Source organism: Dipodomys merriami, unplaced genomic scaffold (genome assembly GCF_024711535.1).
Source record: "Dipodomys merriami isolate MVZ:Mamm:240054 unplaced genomic scaffold, mDipMer1.0.p SCAF_40, whole genome shotgun sequence".
In the NCBI taxonomy this organism is placed as follows: Eukaryota; Metazoa; Chordata; class Mammalia; order Rodentia; family Heteromyidae; genus Dipodomys; species Dipodomys merriami.
Window position 1 is genome coordinate 10,511,314 of NW_027205604.1, and position 23,783 is coordinate 10,535,096.

The window sequence follows — 23,783 nt, forward strand, 5'->3', positions numbered from 1 at the left end:
GAATATCCAGACAGATGCAGTCTTTGTATTTTCTGATGTGTTTGGTTTTGTCAGTGTTGACATTGTTCTACGTCATTTAATGTTTACATATGTAATATACATGCTTATTTTTCTATTACCACATACTATGTTGTAATATATGTTGTGATTATCTGATATCATTAGAATGACACAAAATACTCTGTGTGTGTGTGTGTGTGTGTGTGTGTGTGTGTGTGTGTGTGTGTGTGTGTGTGTGTGTGTGTGTGTGTGTGTGTGTGTGTGTGTGTATGTGCCAGTCCTGGGGCTTGAACTCTGCCTGTGAGCTGTTTTGCTCAAGGCTAGTATTCAATCACTTGATCTAAAGCTCCCCTTCTGGCTTTTTTTGGGTAGTGAATTGGAGATAAGAAACAGCCTGGGCTGGCTTCCAACCTTAATCCTCAGATCTCAGTCTTCCAAGTAGCTAGGATTACAGGTGTGAGCCACCAGTGCCTGACTTCAAAACACATTTCAAATCATTGTACTTAGTTTCTTTTTGTGGAGGTATATCACTTCCTCAGTCTCTCTTTTATAAGGTTGTTTCTTCCACTTGCATAAAAATAATGTGCTCCCACCCAACCAAGAGATCAAGCAAAACATTAATTCATGCCTTTAAGAGTTTATTGAATAGCTTCAAAGGGCAATTTGAAATGCACATTTAAATTACCCAGAAACCTCTTGCTCATAGGAGTTGTTTTTGTAGGAGTCTTCCTGAGGCTCATATGGTAAGCAGAGTTTGCACCTGACATCACATTTGAAAGATCTCCCAGACCATCTTCTGCTTTTGACTTTCACAGTGGTTGGCACTTTAATCTTTTACATTACTTCAAACCCTAGAACTATCAAGAGGAGGCATCGGATTTTTGATTTGGGACTTCAGTTGAATTATGTATACATCACTTGAGTATATTTGCGTTTAGCACAGAGTAACTCTGTTTAGGAATTTGATTTTCTGAAAATACTATCCACAAGATTTAAAAATAATGTTCATTTGTTAAAAATTGTAGCGTTTGCATTGCATGTTTGTATATCTTATTTGTTTATTTGGCGGGAGGCAGGAGTGGGCTCTAGGGTGTGAATTTGGGGTCTGACCACTATCCCTAAACTTTTTTTTTTTTGCACAAGGCTAGTGCTCTATCACTTGAGCCACAGCTCTGCTTTTGGCTTTTAGGTGATTAACTGAAGATAAAAGACTCATGGACTTTCCTTCCTGGGCTGGCTTTGACCTAGGATCCTCAGATCTCAGCCTCTAGAGTAGCCAGGATTACAGGTGTGACTAACTGATAAACTAATAGCCTCATTTAGCACCAATCGAAAAGAATCCATATGTATGGCTCTTGATAAGCAATAGGAACCAGTAGCATTCACTTATCACTTATTCACTTATCACTAACACTTGGCTTGCTGATTTTTTCCCCCAGCATTTACTTAAGTTGTGTTTCTAAAGTGTCTTATTGACTTCCTTTAATCTGGGCAACTGACTTCAGTCCACTTCCAACTTTCAAAACCACAGTCAGTTGTCACTGTCCTACTTTCCCATGTTAACTAAGCTTGGGTTATTCTGTGGGTCCGCAGGTGTGCACACTCAATGCTGGCCTTGGGAGGTTGTGACCTCTTTCTCCTTTGGAGCAGTGGCAGAGTACCTGCTAGAGACTGCCTGCTCCATCTTGCTGAAAATCAGATCATGCTCTGCTTTGCTTTCTCCTGACTAATCAATGGCCACATCATTAGCTCTTCTTTATTCCAAGAGAGTTATGAAAGAGATCCCGAATGGGTGATGTATCTCAATGGTGAAACACTTGTCTAGTATGTGTGAGGCTTTACATTCAATCCCTACCCTAGCAATGAAGAAAGGAGGGGGAGTAGAGAACTTAGTATGAATTTGAATCCCAGCTTTCACCTCAATGATCTTGTAATTAACTGTATTTGTTCACTTCTCTAAATCACAGATTCCTTCTCTTTTTAAAGGTAAGAGTTTAACTGATTACATAGACCTTAAAATGATTACATAGACTTTTTGGCTGAAATAATCTATTATCATTTTCTGATGAGCAGTATTCACCTCTTTGGGTTGTTGACATAGACATTCAACTGGCCTTCACGCTCTTAGCAGTTTGGGGCATTTTCTGGAATGCTTGGTACCCTCAAACAAGAGTCACTCCTCATGATCTCTTGCTTCCTTCATGGCTCTATGTCAGGAAGTGAATGTTACTGGTTCCTATTGCTTATCAAGAGCCATGCATATGGATTCTTTTCGATTGGTGCTAAATGAGGCTATTAGCTTATCAGTTTAATCAAATTTATAAGGCAGATCAAACTTGTGCTTCTTGGTGACAGTTTTTCATTGGACTTCCAAGTCCGGAGACTTATCAAGGGCAGCTGTTTGTCACTTCACCTTAGATCTTAAATATATGACATAAGCCTATTTGCTCTGACAAATGCGTTAGAGCTATTTTTTTCTCCTCTTTCTTTTATTCCTCCCTCCACGCCCCCTGCCAACCCTGTTTCTTCTGAGATGTTCATAAATTACAAATTTCTATAAAATTGGGTTCAAAATTTGTCACCTTGTTTCTGATCTGAAAATTAGTTTCAACTTCTGTTTCTGACCTTAATTAATTGCTTTAGAGAAGCTTTACCATCTTTACTCAGAAAGTCTTCTCTGTAAACCCCCAATGACTGAGATACTTTTTTTCAAGCCTCAAATGGTAAGAAATAATTGCATCTGGGCTCATTATATCAACAAATAAAGCAGATTGACTTTTTTCCCTTATATGAATTATTCTTGAGTTGTAAAAAATTGTAGAATTCAGGTCTAATCCTATAGAAGTTTATTTCTATATTTAAAGTCTCTGATGTGGTTGTCTCTATGTCAGTGAATAAAATGTCTTGAAGTTTGAAATATAATGCAATACACCTGTCAAACCTCCTATAAGGACATACCGATTGTACCTGTATAAGAACATCAGAACAGCCAGTAAGGTAGCGACTGAAATGTAGCCTCCACTCAGCTGCACAAGATATAGGAGCCCCAAAGCGACAGTCTTTTCTATGTAAGCTTATAGTCTATTGTTTTTTTAATTTTTATTGTGTCATTTAACAAAGCATAATACAATATATTTTGATCAATGTCACCACCTTCAACATTCTCATCCATCCCTCCCCTACCCACCTTTTCTATCACTCTTCTAAATGTTGTAGGATATACAATGAATTCTTAACTACTCTCTACCCCTCTTTTCCTCTTCATTTGTCTACCTCTTTCCCCATTGACCCTACCCCACACCTTTCAAGTATCCACTTGTTTTATTTTGTCTTATTTGTACCAAGATACCCTAAGGGATGCTTAAGTCCCATAAAAAATGTGTTTACAAACACACCTATACACCTTATTTTCATTAGGTATCTATTAGCAATTTCTTCTCATCAATGAAAATATAATCCCTCTGTACATCACCTTTATAATAGCAATAAAGTAAATTAACAAAAAAGAAATGTCCTTATTATCTGATTTATGTAACCCTTATCCCTCTGTACGTTACCTTTACATTAACAATAAAACAATTTAAAAAAGAGAAAGAAAGAGTTAGTAAGTAAGACATCACTTCAAGGTAATAAGGTTTATTCATGGAGTATCATTTAATGGTAGACAGTTGATGTTTTCTTCAATAGAGATTAACTTTAAGTAATGAAAGTGGTATTTAATTGAAACTAAAATGAAGACTCTGAAAGAACTCATTATTTGAAAGTGTCTGAGTTACTGATTGAGTATCATGTCAAAAGTCAAAAGTAAGTAAGAGATCTTTGTGGCTTGGAATGAGTTGGAAGCTAGTTGGGAAAGTATTGACATAGCTATGTCCCCGTCACATCCCTTGAGCGGTCAGAAACATCCCACCGATAAATAACAGGCCAGTAGTGACTCTTTTAGCTGACCCTTGATTCATCTGGTTATTAGCTATAGTTGGAATAATAAAAGATTTTCATTATTCCTTCAGAATGCCAAAGTATATACATTTGTGAGCCCAAATAAGAAGGCGAATCTGATTCTTACCTATCTCTAGAGAAAATTCTGTGGATTACTTGGTGCTCTTGAAGCCTGGACAGGAAAAGTTGCTCCAAGAGCAATTCTTTCTTAGGCTGAGATAAAAATTACTTTGGAAAGGGCCATCCATCACTGTCATACCCCCCCCTCGACGTTCATTAATATTCCTCTTTCATGAATATCGCTTGTTCATAATATGATGCACAAAGAATGAGATGCTAAACTTAAATTTCTAGCAACTAAATCTGAGCTAACTCTAAACAAGGACTCTCCTTTAGCCAATAAATGCATATTCTTGTCTTCAGCAAATTTTACATTTCTGTGATCTTTCTTTTTTTCTTACATAAAAAGTCGATTTTCCTACAAAATCCATATTCTCCCAGAGATAGACACTTGGAATATTTATACTAAGTTAGGATCGTTAGTTATACCTATGAGTACAAAAATGTTTCTATGAATCAGTGATGCTTAGATAGCAAAGCTGAAAAGCTGTTGTTTTTATGTTGTTCAATATGTCAGTATACATTCTAATTATTTTTTAGGAGAAGAATTTTCTGCACTGAAGTCATTTTTCTCTGCCAGCTCAGAGAAAAAACAAGAATTTACATTTAATCTTGCCAGTGCCCTCTACCTTCAAGAAGGATTCTCAGTGAAGGAACAATATCTCCATGGCAACAAGGAGTTTTTTCAGAGTGCTACAGAACTGGTGGATTTTCTGGATGCAATAGCTTGTGCACAGACAATAAATACCTGGGTAGAAAGCAAAACAGATGGTAAAGTTTCCATTATCATTCCATCATTATTTTCCATTGTATCCTTGGCTTTTAATATCTTAAAGAATGACCTATTCTCCATTCACTAAGGATGAAAAGGATCAAATCTCCTCTTTCATGTCACTGTTAATTAAATTAATGCTGACTTGGAAAACTAAGAGAAATTGTAAACTGCTTTAAAAGTATGCTGTTTCCTTCACTATGTTTTTGAGAGGTTTCTATATTTAATTCAATACTTTTAATAATAATAACAGTCTCAGCCAAGCATTGATTTTTGTTGAGGTATGAGCATTTTTGGCTAAGGGGAAGTTAGATCTGTCAATCCCAAATGTTTTCTTCCTCACAGATGCTGTCATTAATTAGCATGTTGGCATTGGGCATATTAATATTTACCAGTAAATGTTAAGTCCTATCAAAAACTTGTCAGTCTAGTCTGACCTTTAAATACAAGTTAGCAGAAATGCCCAAGTGACAAGTTAGCAGAAGTGCCCAAGAGAGAACTTATAAATGGAAAGTCAGGTAGATCTGAGTTCAAATGCTAGCAAGTTACAAGTTAGACATCTCCTTGAAAATGTGGAGACTAGGAAAATGTTCCAGGGTTACTGGAAGCTTTAATAGAAACAAATGTGAAGGTACAGAATACACCAGGCCCTTGATTAGTGGTGGTTTCTTTGCTTGATTATTCATTATGCTATAGCAATTTATGATCTTGTAGGATGTCACTGCTCATGCACAACTTTGGGAAACCCAAGTTGAGATGGAGTAGTGAGGTGTGCTTGCAAGGACTCCATAGGAGGAATGCACCAGGCTTCATCTTTTGCATGATTCTTACCTTGGAGACTGCTTGTTTAGGAAAAGAACCATACTAGCACACATTGTTTTTGCTCTTTTGGCTAAGTTTGGGTGAGCCATTAACCCTTCCGATATGGTAGACCTGCTAGATAGCCTTGGAAGGTAGTCTAGGTCAGTACCAGTAAACATGAAGAAAGAAATATTTGCTCTGCATTCGTTCTGGCTGAGAAACAATGGCTGCAACTAGCCTCAAACCCAGAATCCATTACTCTGCCCAAATTTGCTTAAAAAATTTCATTATCTCATGTTGACTCCTAGCACAACCCCATGTGCACCTATCTCTTAGTAAAATATTCAATAACAGCCTTTTCTTTCCTCTCAAAATGACTGGGGTTGTGTGATAAGGCACTCTACCTGAAATATTCCTGCCAAGACATTTTGCTTTCATTTATTCAAAGCACTTCCACGGAGTCACAGTTGCATATTTCTTGACCTTTCTAGGAAAAATTAAAAACCTGTTTTCAATGGGAGATTTTGGCCCTCTGACCCGCCTGGTCCTGGTGAATGCTATTTATTTCCAAGGGGACTGGAAACAGAAATTCAAAAAGGAAAACACACAGCTGATGAATTTCACTAAGAAAGAGGGCTCTGCCATCAAAATTCCAATGATGACGGCTCAGTTGAGGACAAAACATGGTAAGATGAGAAGCTATCTGATGTAATGCCTGGCTTTGGCTGTTGCCAAAATACTCAATATTTTGTATTTCCGGTTGCAGGTTATTTTTCTGAATCCTCCATGGAGTATCAGGTTTTGGAATTGCCTTACAAGGGGGATGACTTTAGTTTAATCATCGTCCTTCCTGCAAAAGATGTACGCATGGAGGAAGTGGAAAAACAAATTACTGCTGGTCAAATCCTAAAATGGTCCTCCGAGATGCAAGAAGAGGAAGTAGAAGTGGCCCTTCCTAGGTGGGTGGACATGCTCTGCTTCTTGAATTACAAATGGAATCCTATGGTCAATTTTTTGGCAGTTAACACAACCTACAAAGGATTACTTTAGGAAATAATGGCTATCAAACTTAATATTATATTTCTAAGAGAGAGTGGAAGCTGTAGGATGAAGAAGAATGTGTCCTAATAACCCAGGGCTCACTTCATCTTAACTTTTGCAAACACCACAAGAGAGAGAGAGAGAGAGAGAGAGAGAGAGAGAGAGAGAGAGAGAGAGAGAGAGAGAGAGAGAGAGAGAGAGAGAGAGAGAGAGAGAGAGAGAGAGAGAGAGAGGATGAGACTGAATCTATCCATTGTTTCTAAATTCCCTTCCAAGCTCAACCAGGCCATCATGGGCTATACTTCATTCTTTCCATCTTGGTTTTTGTTTCTTTCTCTACTTAGCTAGGAACATTTTCAGTTAATCCTTTCGGTCAAATGCTCACCAACAGCTGTGCTGTTTTTGTCTTCTTTTTTCCTTTAATCTTCCTTTTTTGTCTGTTGAGAGTCTTGAACTTGGGGCCTGAGCACTGTCTCTGACTTTTTTTTTGTCTCAAGCTAATCCTCTATCACTTTGAGCCACAGTGCCACTTCCATTTTTCTGGTGGTTAACTGGAGACAAGAGTTTCATGGACTTTCATGCTCAGGCTGGCTCTGAACCAAGATCCTCAGATCTCAGCCTCTTGAGTAACTAGGATTACAGGTATGAGCCACTAAATGCATGGCTTTGTTTTGTTCTTTTAATAAGCTACCTTTGCCCCAGTATGACTGATTTAGGGGGAGAAATAAAGTTCCAGCAAGCAGGTATTTCCAGCCTCATGAAGGTTGGAGCTCAGGATTCTTTATTTTTCTGAAGAAATCACATCATACTAGAATATCTGTGACTCTTCTGTTCCTTCTCTATAACTCAGGGAATTGAACCACAAGCACTCTACCACTACATTCCTGGCCCTTCAGCCTTCTATTCTTACAGAAAATATATCATTACATTTTTAACATCTCTATCTTATATGAAAAGGTTACCATATATTTTTCTTGCATTTTCATCCAAATATTATCAAATACCTCTTTTTCTCAAAAAAGTTTCATGCTTTTATTGCATATGGTGTATATTAAATCTTTCTCCTTCAATTCTTTCTCTTTTCCCATTCTCTTTCTTCCTCTCTCTTCTATCTCCCTTTCTCTCTCAATCTTTTGTTCTTTCTTCTTTTTTATGCCTTCCTTTTCTTTTCTGTTCTCAAATAAAAATGTCCACTCAAGTTTTATCTCCAGAATTTTATCTTCTTATGCTCTCTAAGGAATATTATTTCCCCTATTCCTGTCTCTGAAATCTGATTCATGAACTCCAACCTCACTAGCAATTCTGTATCATCTCTATAGTTCCCTGGAGGTTATCTATTTTTTTCCCCAAAGATATTTTTTAGTTACTATTATATGTCAAATGCTGAGGATGCAATTCATTCTGTGATAGATACCTTGCCTTCTAATAATTGAAATACTAGTGATAATTTTAAATCAAATTTTTATCTTTCCAAATTTAGTTCCTTCTTCCCTCCCTTTCTCCAAAGGAAAAGAAAAAAAAGCAGAATGTAAATTTGGGAAGTTCACTGTTTTTGCATAAAAATCCATACCATATATGGCTTGTGTGGTCTCAGGGGAATCTCAACTTAAAATGAAAATATTGATACTTATAATCAATCTATACTCAGTTTTGCAGCCTAGAAAATAAATGAACCAACAAAAATGGAGGATCCCCAATCTCAGCTGAAAACAGGAAATAAAGACTTATACTAGAATTCTCTTCTCTAGCACTTTTAGGGATTCCTGAGGGAATGCTTCATAAATCCATCCAGGCTTCGGTAGTCTAGAAACTTCTCTGCGTCAGTCTTAATTATCCTCTTCTCTAACCATCACCACCTCTACCACACAATTACTCTCATGGCGTAGATTCACTTCTCTAATTCCTCCAGGCTCCAGCTGTTAAGGATTGAATTTTGTTTTCCCAAACTGCGACAAGGAAGTGCTAACACCCATATTCTGAAGGCAATTTTATTTGAAGACAGGTCTTTATAGAAGGATTAAATTAGAGCGTGCTGTCCTTATAGAAAAGGTAAATTGGCACACAGAGATGAACACAGCAGGAAGAGGACCTGAAGAGGCAAGGAAAAAAAAATAGCCATATCTAAGCCAAGAGAAAGTGAATAAACCCATCCTTTCTTCAGAACTGTCCCCAAGAAACCAAGGAGGCAAATACCTTGTATTTGGACTTCTAGCGTCCACAACCCTGAAAGAATAAATCCATGTCTTTAGGCCTCTCAATTTGTGGTACTGCATTATGGTGGCCATACTAAGTAATATAAACAAAACTCTAGGAGAAATCTGGTGATAGCAAAGGGCCAGTCATATAGAACCCCTCATGGTCTTCAAACAGAGAGGTGATGATTTTGATAAAAATAAGATAGGTGAAGCGGCTGCATTAGTTTCTTAGAAGTGTTGTAAATCATACCAGAAGCCACATTTTAAAATATAGAATATTGGAGTCTTTAATATACAGTAACAGGCTGCGGAGGCAAGCCAGGAGACAGGACACAGAACATGATCACAGTGACACACGTGGCATGGAGTCCTGGGAGCTAGGCTGGTCTAGGCCTAAATAAGTCGGTGCAGGGGGCAGATCCTCAGAAAATTCCGAGTCCCAGGCACTAGACTGACAGATTCAGTAACCTATCAGCCAAGTGCCTGCCCCTGCCTCCAGGGAGGTAGGTGATGGGCAGGGGCGTTTCCTTTCCCCAGCAGGAAGACAAGATGCCAGACCCATCCACCATGTGGCTAATATGGCGCCGGCCCGACCTGCCCTCCTTACTTCAGAAGTACTATAAAAATAACAATACAAGGAAAGAAACCAATACAGACTATGTGATTTAAAACAACGGGAATCTGTTCTTTGGCACTTCATGTCTAAAAGTCCAAAGTCATTGGGTTCTTTGGGGCACACAGTCACTGAGATTTTAGATAGCATGGGCTTTTGCTCTTGTTCTGCAATAGGCAGCCATCCTAAGGGTTTCTTGGCTGGTAGATTTATGACCTCATTATTTATTCTCCATCGTTCTTGTCACCTGCCATCTGTCTTCACAGGGCATTCTCAGACATAATAAAGACACTAATTGTAGGTCGAAGGGCCCACCCTACTACAATATGACCTTAGCCTCATGTAATGAACCGATTTCCAACTAAAATCAAGTTATAAGATGGTGAGATTAGGTGTTCAACATATGACTATGAGTACAGAGCAGAGATGTAACTCAACCAGTTACACATATGATACTAAACTCTGAGTTTCTGTTAAACAAACTTTTGTTTGTTTAATGAGAGGAATAATGATCATAAGATTGCTTGTATTAGGATCATGTGACTGCTAAGTTATAGTTATTATTTACAAGATACTTAATCTTTCTTTGTTGATAATGCACAACTAGTTTAGAGTTAATTCAATATAGGTATACTCTAAAAGCACTACAGTGCTAGCTAGAATTTCTGATCTTTCTGTAACCTACTAGATATCTAATTTTAGAAATTGTCTCATACTTGGATATCAGCTAAAATAATCTTCACACTTTGTCTAAATGCAATATGAGATCTTATAAATATCTTAGAAGTTAAGCTTTGTTAGGTTAAAGAGTCAAATTCCATTCTTCCAATTTATCAGATTCCTCTGTATATACTAAGAAATAAAAATAAAACAACCCCCAAACCTTTCTGAGCCAGGATCTGGCGGCTCATATTGGTAATTCTAGCCGCTCAGGAAGCTGACATCTGCAAGATCAAGTTCAAATACAGCCTGAGAAGGAAAGATGGGGTGAGGAGAGGCGTCCCTCTCTAAAATAGTAGTCAGTAAGCTGGACTGGAGGTATGGCTTAAGTGATTGATAGACATCAACTTAGCCAGATAACTGATTAAGTGAAAGACCCTGAGTTCAAACCATAATTCCAGAAGAAAAAAGTTTTCTGAGAATATGCTCATATATAGTTAGAAAGTGAACATAGAGCCAGGCATGCATGGTGGTGGTTTGTACCAGTGTTCCAGAGACTGAAGAGAGAGCATCATATTAAAACATTTTTAGGCTGACTGGTGAATTCCAGGTCTGTTTCATTAAAAAGAAGTAGTGATCATTTAGTCCATACAAATAAGGTAAACAAACAAGTAACTTCCATGTCTATAAAACGTTTTAACTTTTTGAAGGAGTTAACATGCATATTTAACTACCAAATGCTGTTGCTGTGTAGATTTGGTAAGGTTAGGTCCAGAATCAGAGTAATGAAAGCCCATTCTGTATGAAATGGGATTTCACATACTGGGAGAGGAACACCTGGCTTTTGTTTTTCAATAAAGAACTATGGGTTTAAAGAAGAGTAGACTATCCTAATACACAGAAAGGCTTGAACACCAGGAAGGCTTCTATGATTAAACCTAAATTTGGGTTGTTTTCCTTCATTTTCTTCAGCTTTTACCCAGGTGAGACCTACTTCAGCACAATGGTTACAGTTGGAAATTTACTGCTATCTCTTAAGCAATTAGACACTGTGTGTCTATGCCAAAAATTCATTTCATAGTTATTTAATTGCTGTTTCTCTAGCTGCATCTTTGTTGCTCATTTATTTCCCATCGAAGGCTGTTCCTTTGACGATTTCTGTGGAGGATCAAGGAAAAGGATAGATTAAACACAGCCGCAATAAATATGAGCACTCACATTCTTTAGAAGTGAGGCTACGTATATTGATTGAGATGGTGGTTTGGAATTACAGTTTGATTAGAAGGCAGTGGCATTCAGCACATTAACTCTGATTTCAAATGGACCTGAGTTTGAATCATAGCTCTACTGTCTATCTTGACTTTGAGCCTGGAAGTCAACTTTCTTAAAACTCTGCTCTCCTATGTATTCTTGGTAATAAGAATGAGAATAAGGATTTTGTGAAAAATTAATGTTTATATTACATGCCTAATTCATAGAACTGGAATTTCATCTATGGCTGTTTGTGGCTCCAATAATTAGGGACACTTATAACGATGGCAGATTATAATTTTATTAAACAGTTGAATGCATTTGTATTACTGTAGGTTGCGTTGGACTAGATTATGAGCAGAGCAGTTATTTAAATGACTTTCCAGTGATGATTAGACATTATTAGAAGTTGTAATAAGTCTTGCAATATTCCTGTCATTATCTTAAATTTATTGCACTATTATACTAAAAATAGCCTAATTTGTAATATACTAGAATATATAGTTGTCACTTTGAGAGGTCCATATTCCATTCAGTTTAATGAGTATGATAGAAACAGAAAAAAAAACCCTCAAAAGTATCATGCTGCATTTTATATTTCTTAGTGAGAAGTTATAAGAAAGGATTGAACTCATTTGGCATAAATATTTGATATAAATAACTGTAGATATTAGCTCAGTCTATTCCAGAACTACAGATAGTGTAATCAGGAAATAGACGGAGATCAGTAAGTACCTGATATGGCGTGGTCACGGATTTGAGGAATTGTAATTAAGAAGCTTGTTGAATATTTGACAGCGATCTAATTAGACTGATTGCCCAAAGTAGTTCCCAGTGGAACCCAGGGCCCAGCAACTGTCAGGCCATAGACAGACCTCCTTAGTCAGGAGTGTCCTCTGATATGGGAAACAGATTCAGGCCCTGGTTGAGGGGGTGCTACATTCATTTCTTCCCTGTTGTTGGACAACATTTGCAATGTGCCTTTAGAATGCTCACTGATGATTTAAACATCTATAAAATAAAAAAAGTCCTTGTTCTTTCCTCCTTGTATTTAAATGGGAAAATGAAATTCAGAGACTGCTATTTCCTGGATGTTACAGAAAGATCCTGACTTGAGAGAATCTTTGAGATTCTCTGGCTAAGTACACTCTTCCTAGAACAAAGATGTGAGCTGGGTGCTGGAGTCCACACTCAAGGCTCTTGCGTTAGAAGCACAGATTGCCCCGCCCCGTCTCTTCTTTTATCCTTTCTTTCCTTTGAAAGGAAAGTTCCCTTCCAACCTTGCAGTAGTCTAAGCCTTTTCAACTCCTGCATACATGAAGGAAGCAAGTTACGCCAACTCTGAGTGGATGGGATGAAGGATAAGCCATAAATACCCCTCTGAACTAGTAATCCTCTTAGTATCAACAATGCCTTTTAGTAGCTAACCATCGTCTCTGAGGATTATTAACTCATTTTTCTGCCCATACTATGATGGACATTTGCCAGGAGCTATGTTTGATACGTAGTGAAAAACTTGAGTGCATTGAATGGTTAGAGAAAATCTTCACACTGTCTAGGAAGAAGCTAAGCAATGACAAGTAAGAACTGTTTCTTTGGATAATTGTTACTTCAAAAGCAAACAAGCACACAAAAAAGAATATTCCCTTCCAACTAACCATTTATTCAGAAGCAAAATTTTTTAGCAACTTCTTGCTGACAGATAGATCCAGTAAAAATGGTATGAAATTTGAGAAAATGTAATTTAGAGGAAGGAAAATATAATCTTATAATGTAATCTCTTCCAGGTAATTTATTTTATATATAAAAAAGCATTTTGCTCACAAATGTGTGCAATGTTTCAAGATTTTTCTTCTTCATTTTTTTAAAACAGATTTACCATAGAACACAAATTAGACTTCAAAGAAGCTTTGTATTCTTTGAATGTGACTGAGATGTTTAGTGGTGGCTGTGACCTTTCTGGCATAACAGGTAATGCGATAAATATCATTTATATTGTCATGTTGATCTATTTTCTTTACACGGGATTACCTGACTAATCTGAAAACTGAACGGATACTCAATCCCAGCAAACACATGTACTGGTAAATGTATATAGCACAATCATGTAGAGTTGTGTGTACTATTTAACATTTAAAAAATTATCATTCATAAAAGTGAAAAACCATTTCCTAATGTAAGATAAGCATTTTAACCACACTTTCAATGGAACTAGCAAGGTAAAATGATTACATGGATTTTGTTTCTACCCTGCTTGTTTCATTTCCTTGTCTGAAAAATGGGAATTAAAACTTTGATTCTCTCTTGTAAGGAGGGCTTATAAATCTCTGATAAACCAATTTGAAAATATTAGTTCAGTGTTAGTAGAGCCCATGAAATAGGCAGTCATCCACATGCTACTAGATAATGCTCGTGATCAGGGAGTTGCAATGCTCTGCAGAGCTGGCAGACTTAACAAGAGTCCTTTGGGCTAATGACAAATTGGAGATGGAACGTTCATACTAACTTGCACCTGGGGAATTGTGCCTGGTTAAATTGCTTGTGTGAACAATAGTGCCAACACAGTCTTTTAATCCTCTTCATTTATGGAAGTTCTCACTCATTCAAAAAACTGAAGAAGCCAGGCCCCATTGGCTCAGGCCTGAAATCCCTTCTACTCAAAGAGGCTGAGATTTGAGAATCTAGATACAAAGCCAGCCTGCAGATAAGTCTGAGAGACTCTTTATCTCCAATTAACCACCAATAAAGCCAGAAATAGAGATGGATTTTTTTTGTATTTGTATACAAATACCTGGACCATGGAGAGGTATTCAGATTGATTTATTCGCACATCAATCTTGTGGGTAGATGAGCAGAATGAAGGAGGCTTCCTGGTAGAGATGGTGAGTGAGGCTCATGTATGTCAGTGATGTTTACGATTATATTCACACTGATACACCTACTGATTTGTTCTTACAGTGAGTCCTTCACTACATTATTGAAATGTCCAGTATTTTCTACTGTTTTCCTCTTAGGTTACCAATTTGAGATGTTTCACCTATTTTGCTTTGTTTGTTTGGCTTAGAATAGAATGACCTCAGCCACTGCAGATACTACAGGCAGTGAGTTAATTCCCTGCCACCCATAGTTACCATGTGCAATTAATATTCACTATAAGTTATTATCAGCTGGTCCAAAACTAGTGGTATGGGGCATGTGAGTGATTGAGATAATACTGTTTGTCACTCATGTGTTGTAAGTATAATATTTTAGAGGGTTAATTTGGGAAACTTTGGGATTCATGTTTGACTTCTCACAGTGCTGTTTGCTTCCATGTGATCTGTTATCCTTCTGAGTCTTAACTACCTATTTGCAATGAGATCCTGTGTCTTAATGACTCTTGAGAAATAAATACAAGAATGTATGCAGATTGCATTCTTTCATCTTTCACATCATAGACACATAACAGCTAGTAAATTACAAGTGAGGGAGGAGTTGCCCCTTAATCTGTAATTACTTCTCTTCCAGAAAGGCAATAGAAACCTTCTAGCTCATTCAATTTAATGAAGACATGCTTGGAATTCTCAAAGAAACATAAGAACATAATTACCATTACAAAGGTGGAGAAGCTGGTGAGAAGGCAGAGCTGCAGTTCTTGTTCTGAGCTATCATTTCTATGAGCTGTGGGTCTCTGAAGTCCACGCCCTATCTTCAGTGAGGTGGACAGCCACAGACCTGTGGCTCAGTTAGGGAAGCATTTGGACTGTGGCCATTGTGACCCTATTCCTCTCCAACCTACCTTTTGGCCCTTGGGTCTTTTATTCTGTGTTGTACTTATAAATCTTGTCTTATTCCAGGCAATACGGAGTGGGTTTGTTTCATTGCCTGACCTTCAGACTCAATACTGGTGTATTTCAGTGAATCTATGCAAACAGTGTGACTGTCTTTTCTCTAGTTGACAAGTCTCTTCCACAAGTTCTATTTCCATCCATTGATTTGCTCAAGTCTCGCTTCCTGCCAGCTGCCTATGTGGCAGGTTCGGGGTGTGTTTTCTAGAGCATGTGTCTACTGATGCTTTCAGGAACATTGCCAGGTTTATTTCATCTCGCAAAGCCAGCTTATCATGACTTCTCCATCATCGCTTTGCTCCTCACTTATGAAGATAATCCTTACAAGGAACTATACAGAAATACTCACACCTACATCAATTCCGCCAGGAGATACTCTAGCTCAGCTTGAATCCTCGCCAGAGCAAGATGTTATAAGACAGTATCTTACACTGAACATTTTATCACATCTTAGTCCATGGTGCAAAGTGTAGCAGATGACACAAAGACTCCATGTTTTCATAGCCTTGCAAGTCTGAGAGAACATAAAATTTTGTCTTAAGTTCATATCAGAAATGACTGCAGGATTTTAAGCACAAGTTGGCTTTGACTGCTTTCCAAATCTGGAAAGCCTCATTCTTTCTGCCTATCCATCACAGCTAAGAAGGAAAAGCCCCATGTCTATTCAAGTATTTCACTTAAGGGATATCTTACTTGAGGCTTATATTTTTCTACAATGAGGGAAAGTTGATCTCTTTCTCTATGTCAGATCTACTATAGCCAAATCTGAAGCACTTTTTTTTTGTTGTTGTTCTTGGTCATAAGGCTTGAACTCAGGGCCTGGGCTCTGGCCCTGAGCTATTTTGCTCAAGGTTAGTGCTCTACCACTTTGAGCCATAGCTCCCCTTCCTGTTTACTGGTGGTTAATTGGAGCTATGAGTGTCACAGGCACTTTTCATCCTGGGCTGACTTTGAACCAAGATCCTCAGATCTTAGCCTCCTGAATAGGATTACAGGTCTGAGCTGCCAATGCCTGGCCTGTTTAAATTAGCAAACTAATTCAAGAGGAAAGAGTTCATTCTTTTGATTCCTCTCCTTTTATTGGGGAGTATAGTGAATCCAGCATACTCTTGGTCTGAAATTTTAAATCCTCCTTTGTGTGTTTTCCCTCAGACTCATCTGATGTGTATGTTTCCAAAGTCATGCAAAAAGTTTTCTTGGAGATAAATGAAGGTGGCAGTGAAGCTGCAACATCAACTGGTAAGACCGATGGGTTCTCAAAAAGCTAGGGGGAAAAAGGGGGAAGGAAGAGGAGAACTAATCTTTTTGGCATACTCTCATCACATACTCTCTGCTGTGTAGCACAAGGGGAGAAGAAAACAAGACAATGTACGTGGAATGCTTTTCCCTGTTCATAGACTATATCCAGTCACAGCATAACACAGAAAAGTAGAGCGGGGAAAGGGTTGGGGTAGAAGCTGATATTTTCTCATTTGCAAATTGGAAACTCACAGATGAGACACATGGAGACAACTTTTGGGACTCAAATAAGAAATCATTATTATTTAGAAATGCTCAGTCTTAAGTAATTGCATTTAATCATATTGAATCACATTTAATAGTATTTAATTTCAATTCCTGTTACACCAAGTGAGTCTTCATTTTCATTGATTCTTGATAGAATGGTGGCTCACAAAATTAGTGGCATATGAAAATCTGTACAGACTGAGCTTTAAAATGATTAAATCAGTATGGGGGGGGAGGGGGTAGGTAAATAGAAAATTCTAATATCTTTTAAAGTTTCTAAGCAAGACCAGTGAGGTTCTCAGTCCAAGGTTAAGAACTGGCTTTCCATTGTGGCTTGTTGTCTGCCCTGTTATTCCCAATGCAGTCCATCAACCAGCTGTGGGCATCAGGGACAATTTTCTAGAAATGTAGCTATCTCCAGTCTCCCTCCATATCTGTGAGGTAGAATCTGTATTTTTCACTTGCATTTTTCCAGAAGATCTGTGCTATATTCCATGTTATGAGCCATTCCCCTATACTATATTTCCTTAACAAATGACATTTTAAGTAGTAACTATGCTGTGTGTAAGTAAAACTTAAAAGAAATCAGAAGCTGGCTGCCAGTGGCTCACACCTGTAATCTTGCTACTTGGGAGGCTGAGATCACAGTGGTTCCTGTCTATAATTCCAATTATGTGGGAATCTATAGATGGAGGATCATATTTGGAGGACAGACCCTGGCAAAAATGCAAGTTCTTATCTGAAAAAATATATATGCTAAAGCAAATGGCTGGGGACATGGCTCAAGTGGTAGAGCACTTGCCTACCAAGAGTGATTCCTGTATTCAAATCCCAACACACACACACACACACACACACACACACACACACACACACACACACACACACACACACACACACACACACACACATACACACACACCCTTGATTTTAGGAAATGGACTATATCAATCCTTGGAGAAATCAGAAGGATTCATATGGATGAGGTTTCTGGATCATAGGTAATTTTTCCAACTTGTCTTACACAACTGGAGGGATCTCTAAAGGTCACTGATTGGACCCCTCATTGTACAGTTGAAGCTGGGGTCCAGCCACATGGAGGGGTTTGGCTATAGTCATTTTATAAATGGACAGCAGGGTTTGAACTGAAATCAGATACTCTGTTGTAAGGCTCTGAGCCATATCTGTTATTGCCCACTGCCTCCATTTGTAATTGTAGAATTCTCTAGAACATAACCATCATTAAGGGAAGGAAATATGGATCCATAGCATCTTGATCATCTGGATGTTCTAGTATTTTGCCTTAGGGATAGCCTGAGTATCTTGACTCTGAAGGATCTGCTCAGGGGTCGCTCAAGGACAAACTGTCCAAATATTCACTGCTAATCAGAACATGAGTAACTTTGATTTCTGATTTACTGCCCTCATCCAAACAGAAACCCACATCTGCTTGTAATCTAGTCAGCATTGGGCTGGCATTTTGGATAGAAGAAGAACTTTTAAGTCATATTACTAATGTTACATTTTTAATAGTCTCAGTTCTTTTTTTAAATTTTTTTAATAGTCTCAGTTCTGATTAATTCTGTTGCTTTTTTTTCTGGATCTGAAAATTAAATGCAGAAAATCATTGATTTATCAGTAAAAAAGTACTTGATTTCAGTGGAGAAATATTTAACTTAGAAAGAAAAACCTTCTATACATCTCAATTTTCTCATCCTAAACACTGCCAGATGCCATAATGAAGCCACATGATATAAACTATTATCATAAATAATTTTAAGGCTAAAAAAACTCTGCTTCTAATTTTGTAATAAAAATCTTGTATACATTGACAACATAAATCCTGAAGATCAAAGCTAACAGAATGATATCAAAAAAAGTCAGTGCAAAATAAGTAATTTCAAACTCAGATCTGATTACCATAAACCTGAAATAGAGAAAAGTGTTGCCAATATATCTGGAGATGAATTAAAAGCTGAAACATTACAAGAATAAATCACATGATGCAACTGAAAAGTGAGTGGAAAATGACTCAGTAAAACATATCAATTTTTTTTCAATGGATTCCATTAAATTGAATTGAGAATCTGGCTTTCATCTTTTGTCAATACAAATGCAAAGTTAGAATTATTACACAAAGGATCTAATGCCTAACGTTCTTCACTGTGGTTTTTTAAACTATTGCATTGTTTTCTGTGTTTAGAAAATATTAGCGCCCTACCCTAAATGACCTTTCTTGTCTACAGAATGTATTGTGCCTATAGCTTCCTTACAGATGTTTCCATGTGAATTGCTAAAACACGGCTGCCTCTGTTTTACAGGCATGCACCTCCCAGTGATCATGAGTCTGACGCAAACTAAGTTCATAGCAAATCATCCATTTCTGTTTATTATGAAGCATAACCCAACAGGTAACATTTTTTATTTTTTTGGAGCTATTGCTTAATTCCACTTCTGAAATTATTTGTTAAGTACACATTATATATTCAATGTTGTATTTTCAGAGTTGGTGAGAGCCTGGAATAGGAAAACAATAATAATGGCTTACTCCATGGCATAGACATCTTGTATTCCCATCTCTAAAGCAAACACTCTTCCTGGGTCGATATTTGCTTAAGAGAATCCAACTAGAAAGTGGTGGAGCCTGAGAGAGGTTAACTCTGTTTCAATGATACCACAATGAGGGTGGAAATGGCGAGCTATGGAACTGTGAGAGGAATAAATTTCTAGTTTATGATCTGCAGGGGAAAGTGGAACATCATTTCAAATGTTCAATCCAGGCAGCTGGTGGAAGAATGTCACAATCAGGTATAAAAGGGAGTAAAGAAGAAGCAGCACAATCCTTTGGCATTTGGCCCATTGCCAAGCTGTGAAAACCCAGTCTGTCTCCCATAGATGTCTCAGCAATTGGTTTTACGATTAAAAAAGAGAGAAAGAAAGAAAGATCTGAAAATAACATTTCAGGGGGGAGATCTTTAAACTTACACATAGGACCTTGTGGCAGACATAATGTTCAGGTGAGAACGGTAAATCATGGTGGTGCCATGTCTCATTCAGCCCAGAATTTGGCAAGATACCTTGCAGAGTACATTAGTATCTCTAGAGGCTGTGTGTGTGGACCTGGTCTCAGGTGTGGGCTACAGTTGCAGCTCATTTAACTATTAAGATAAATTGCTCATATTATTGGAACCTAATATGAATACTGCCCTTACAGAGCTAAATAAAAGAACATGTCAAGCCTGAAAAAACTATGCATACATTACAAATAATACATATAAATGAGTGGATCGTAGAGGAAAATAAGAAAGGAAAACTGAAAACTTTATCTAGAGAGTGGTTCACAGGGAAATGAATCAGTTAATCTCAGAATCTGAATCTGTTAAATCAACTAGAAATATTGATATTTGTTTACTAAGAGTTATTCAATAACCTTAATTTTTTTTCTTTAATTTAGCTTTAGAGAATTGTACAGAGGGATTACAATTCAGGCTGTCAGTTTATGAGTACGCTGCATCTACTATGCATCTTGATCAATTTCGTCCCTTTTGTCATTCTCCCCCATCTCTCCCCCCCATCCCTCAATTTTCCATGTTTCATAGGATATACATTAAATATTATGAGTGTATTCTCCTCCACTTCTTCCCCTCTTCATTTGTCAACCCACTACTTTGGCCTAACTCCCCCTCCCCCCAAAATCTCACCACCCTCTGCCACATACTCCAATCTCTTTTCAATAGCTTTATGGAATTACTACTGAAAGTTATATCATGGAAACTGTGGGATAATTTCACTAACACTATGTTGAGTCCAGTAGTGGGTGATGTCTACATTAAAATATTGTCTGAGCACGTTATTTGACTGACTCATCTTTAGCCTCTGAAGAACTGTCACTTGTTACAACTAGTAGATGATTACTGAATACAGAGAACAGAAAGACACAGCTCTACATTGGGCATCAGTGCACAAGTAAATATTTGTTCACATTTAAAATAATTCTGCTTGACCCTGTTTCCTAAGTGGATGGCCTGTTAGGTTATAAGGCTGCATAATAGCTTTCTATAAAATAGCAGTGAAAATTCAAAACCCAAAAGAATCCATTTATTTTATTTGTGATAATGCTTGACTGTTTGACCTTATGGACAATTTCTATGGTTTTAGGATCATTATTGTAATAAGACATTATAAACGTGGGTACTCCCTTAAAGTATGTTTAAAAATGAATGGCCAGTCATTTATTAGGAGCTGTAAATTGTGACATAAAGTGTAGAATGGACTATTAAAACAGTATGAATTTAGTGATTTATCTATTTTTCTGTTGCAAATGAAATCAATAAATTTTTTAAAGCAGTAGAGATTGTGACTCACAGCACTATAGTCGATTATTAAATCATTTCTTGTTTTACATAAAATATTCTGTTGACTTTCTGAAATATGAAGCTAAGCAACTTTAGGTTTAGTAACACATTTTTATTCAAAATTAATTTTTTCTTTTGACCAAACATGTCTTCTTGTTTAAATTCTCTACACTACTTGGAATTTCCTACCAACTGAGTAGTTTATTGCAGCACATTTATCTAAAGCTCTAAGTTAAATTTCCAGGAATATAGAGAACATATTTTTCTTTTTCTATACTAAGTATATAAGCCAGCATCTGAGTCTTTGAAAAAGAAACTGTAAAAGAGTCTACATGAAGTGTGCCATTTCTGAAAAATAAATGAATTATGATCTTGAAATTAAAAATACTCTACACATAATACAGTATTTTGTGTTTAGAACTCTTTCAGATTCCTTGTTGAAGGAAGAATCAGACTGTAAGATGTTCACTGAGAAATCTTTTATTCTAATCATTAGCTGTGGTTATGCTGTATATTTTAGTATCCAGAGACAAAAAGTTGCTTCCATGTAATGGAGATGTTGTATGATTTCTTTTAAAATTAAATGTGGGTGGGAGACATCTTTGAAAGAAGGAAAAAAAATAGAAAAAAATGATTTGTTTTAGCCTGCCTCTTAAAATCATTAGTGCTACATCAAGAAACATTTATTTCTTTACTCATTTATTTGTTTGCTTGTTGAATATTTACCTGTTTATTTTTGTGCCAGTCCTGAGGCTTGAGCTCAGTGCCTGGGTGCTGTCCCTGAGCTTCTCTTTGCTCAAGGATAGGATTCTACCATTTGAACCACTGCTCCACTTCTGTCTTTTTTTTTTTTTTTGGTAATTTAGGGACATGAGTCTCATGGGCTTTCCTGACTGGGATGGCTTTAAACTCCAGCCCTCAGATGTCAGCCTTTTGAGTATCTAGGATTACAGGTGTGAGCCATTGATGCCCAGTGTCTCTCAGAGACACTATTAATATATCCAATTTAGTAGTGACTTTGTTGGTGACTGTTTGAAGGCTCAATTAAAAATGTGGCTCTTCTGGGTGAAAGAAACAGGTGGAAGAGTCTAGAATAAATTGCATTTGTGTAATGCAACGCACTTCTGGGTATTTACATCTTAAATTATAATTTTCAATGCAAAGCTAGTATCTATTGAATTGTCTTAAAACAATTCCCTCAAAATATTTCTGAGAAGCATTTCATAGCATGGCATTACACAGTCACTTCTGGTTCTTTGTGTGTGTGTGTGTATGTGTGTGCTGGTCATGGGGTTTGAACTAAGAGCCTGGGCACTGTCCATAAGCCTTTTGGCTTAAGGCTAGAACTCTACCACTTGAGTCACAGCTCCATTTTCACCTTTATGGTGGCAAATTGGAAATAAGAGTCTCATAGACTTTTCTGCCTGGGCTGGTTTTGAATGGTGATATTCAGATCCCAGCCTCCTGAGTAGCTAGGATTACAGGTAGTAGCTTTCCTGCTGGTTCTTAGTGTGACTGAATATATCATCCATCAAAAGGTAACTGTATTTTCCTATCTGAAAAATAGAGGTATTTATCTTCTTTCTTTTTCCAATAATCATTTTTATATTGCAGTAAGATATGGTCAATCGTAATGATTCATCTTCATAAATAAGCCAGATATGGCCCAATTTTTTTAAAAAGGAAAGAAAAACAAGTAAAATTGGTTGGAAATTGTGTATCTATCTCATATCATTGGTTCTTCAAAGCGGGTGTCTGATTCAGAACTGAACAGTAACAAGTTATTTGAGAATAGGATTCTTCTATTATTACTTGAGAGATACCCGTGTATCATTTCAGTTATGTTTAAAAAATTTGAAATTTATCTTATCACTTAAAAAAAAACCTTAACTATATTTAAGTAACATAAATGAACGACATCAAAGTGACAATGTTGACCTTTGACCTGGACCCACAAATAACTTTGCCTTCCCAGTGGAGAAGAGGGGTAAATAGTTTTAAAGCCTGTTATTATTATTATTATTATTATTATTATTATTATTGTGTGTGGTGGGGGTGTCCTCTAGTCCTTTGTCTCTTCTAGCTTGTAAACACGGCTGGAAGCAGGTGTTTGCATTTCTGCTGTATGCTCCATCATCTGGGTGAGGATTTGAAAGCACTAATGGTATGAAAATATTGTCTTTAGTTTTTCCATTTCCTAACAAATGGGGCAATGTCATTCTTTCTGATGGAGGCATAGAATTCCATTGTGTATATATACCATATTTTCTTGATCCATTCATCTACTGAGGGGCATCTGGGTTGGTTCCATATCTTAGCTATGGTAAATAATGCTGCAATAAACATAGTTGTGCTGGTAGCTTTAGTGTGGTCTCGGTGCGGGGGGGGGAAGGGGGGGAAGGAGAAGGATTGGGATTGGGGGGGAGGGGGGAGGCTGGGAAGGGATGTGAAGGGTAAACAAAGGAGGAGGTTGCAATGCTTGGTAAGAAATATACGCATTATCCTGCCCATGTAATTGTAACCCCTCTGTACAGTATGTTCACAAATAAAATAAAATTAAATTTAAAAAAAAAAGAAAATATTGTCTTTAACAGGGAAGTGAGCTTTGATTCAGGGCGCTGTGTTTTTAACCCCGAGGCTTAGCTTCTGTGCATGAAAGGAAGACGGCTGACTCCATACATCCCAAACTCTACTGCGCCTGTC

General features: G+C 37.4%; 1 protein-coding gene across 1 annotated transcript in view; it reads left to right on the top strand.

The window, feature by feature from the left end:
- The window catches only part of Serpini2 (serpin family I member 2), a 45,460-nt gene that overhangs the window by 21,106 nt on the left and 571 nt on the right, over window positions 1-23,783 (top strand). The window contains exons 3-8 of the mRNA XM_069991946.1: window positions 4,600-4,830; window positions 6,124-6,318; window positions 6,399-6,591; window positions 13,266-13,363; window positions 16,372-16,458; window positions 19,047-19,136. Coding sequence (XP_069848047.1) covers window positions 4,600-4,830; window positions 6,124-6,318; window positions 6,399-6,591; window positions 13,266-13,363; window positions 16,372-16,458; window positions 19,047-19,136 — 894 coding nt within the window. The remainder of the gene's footprint in view (window positions 1-4,599; window positions 4,831-6,123; window positions 6,319-6,398; window positions 6,592-13,265; window positions 13,364-16,371; window positions 16,459-19,046; window positions 19,137-23,783) is intronic.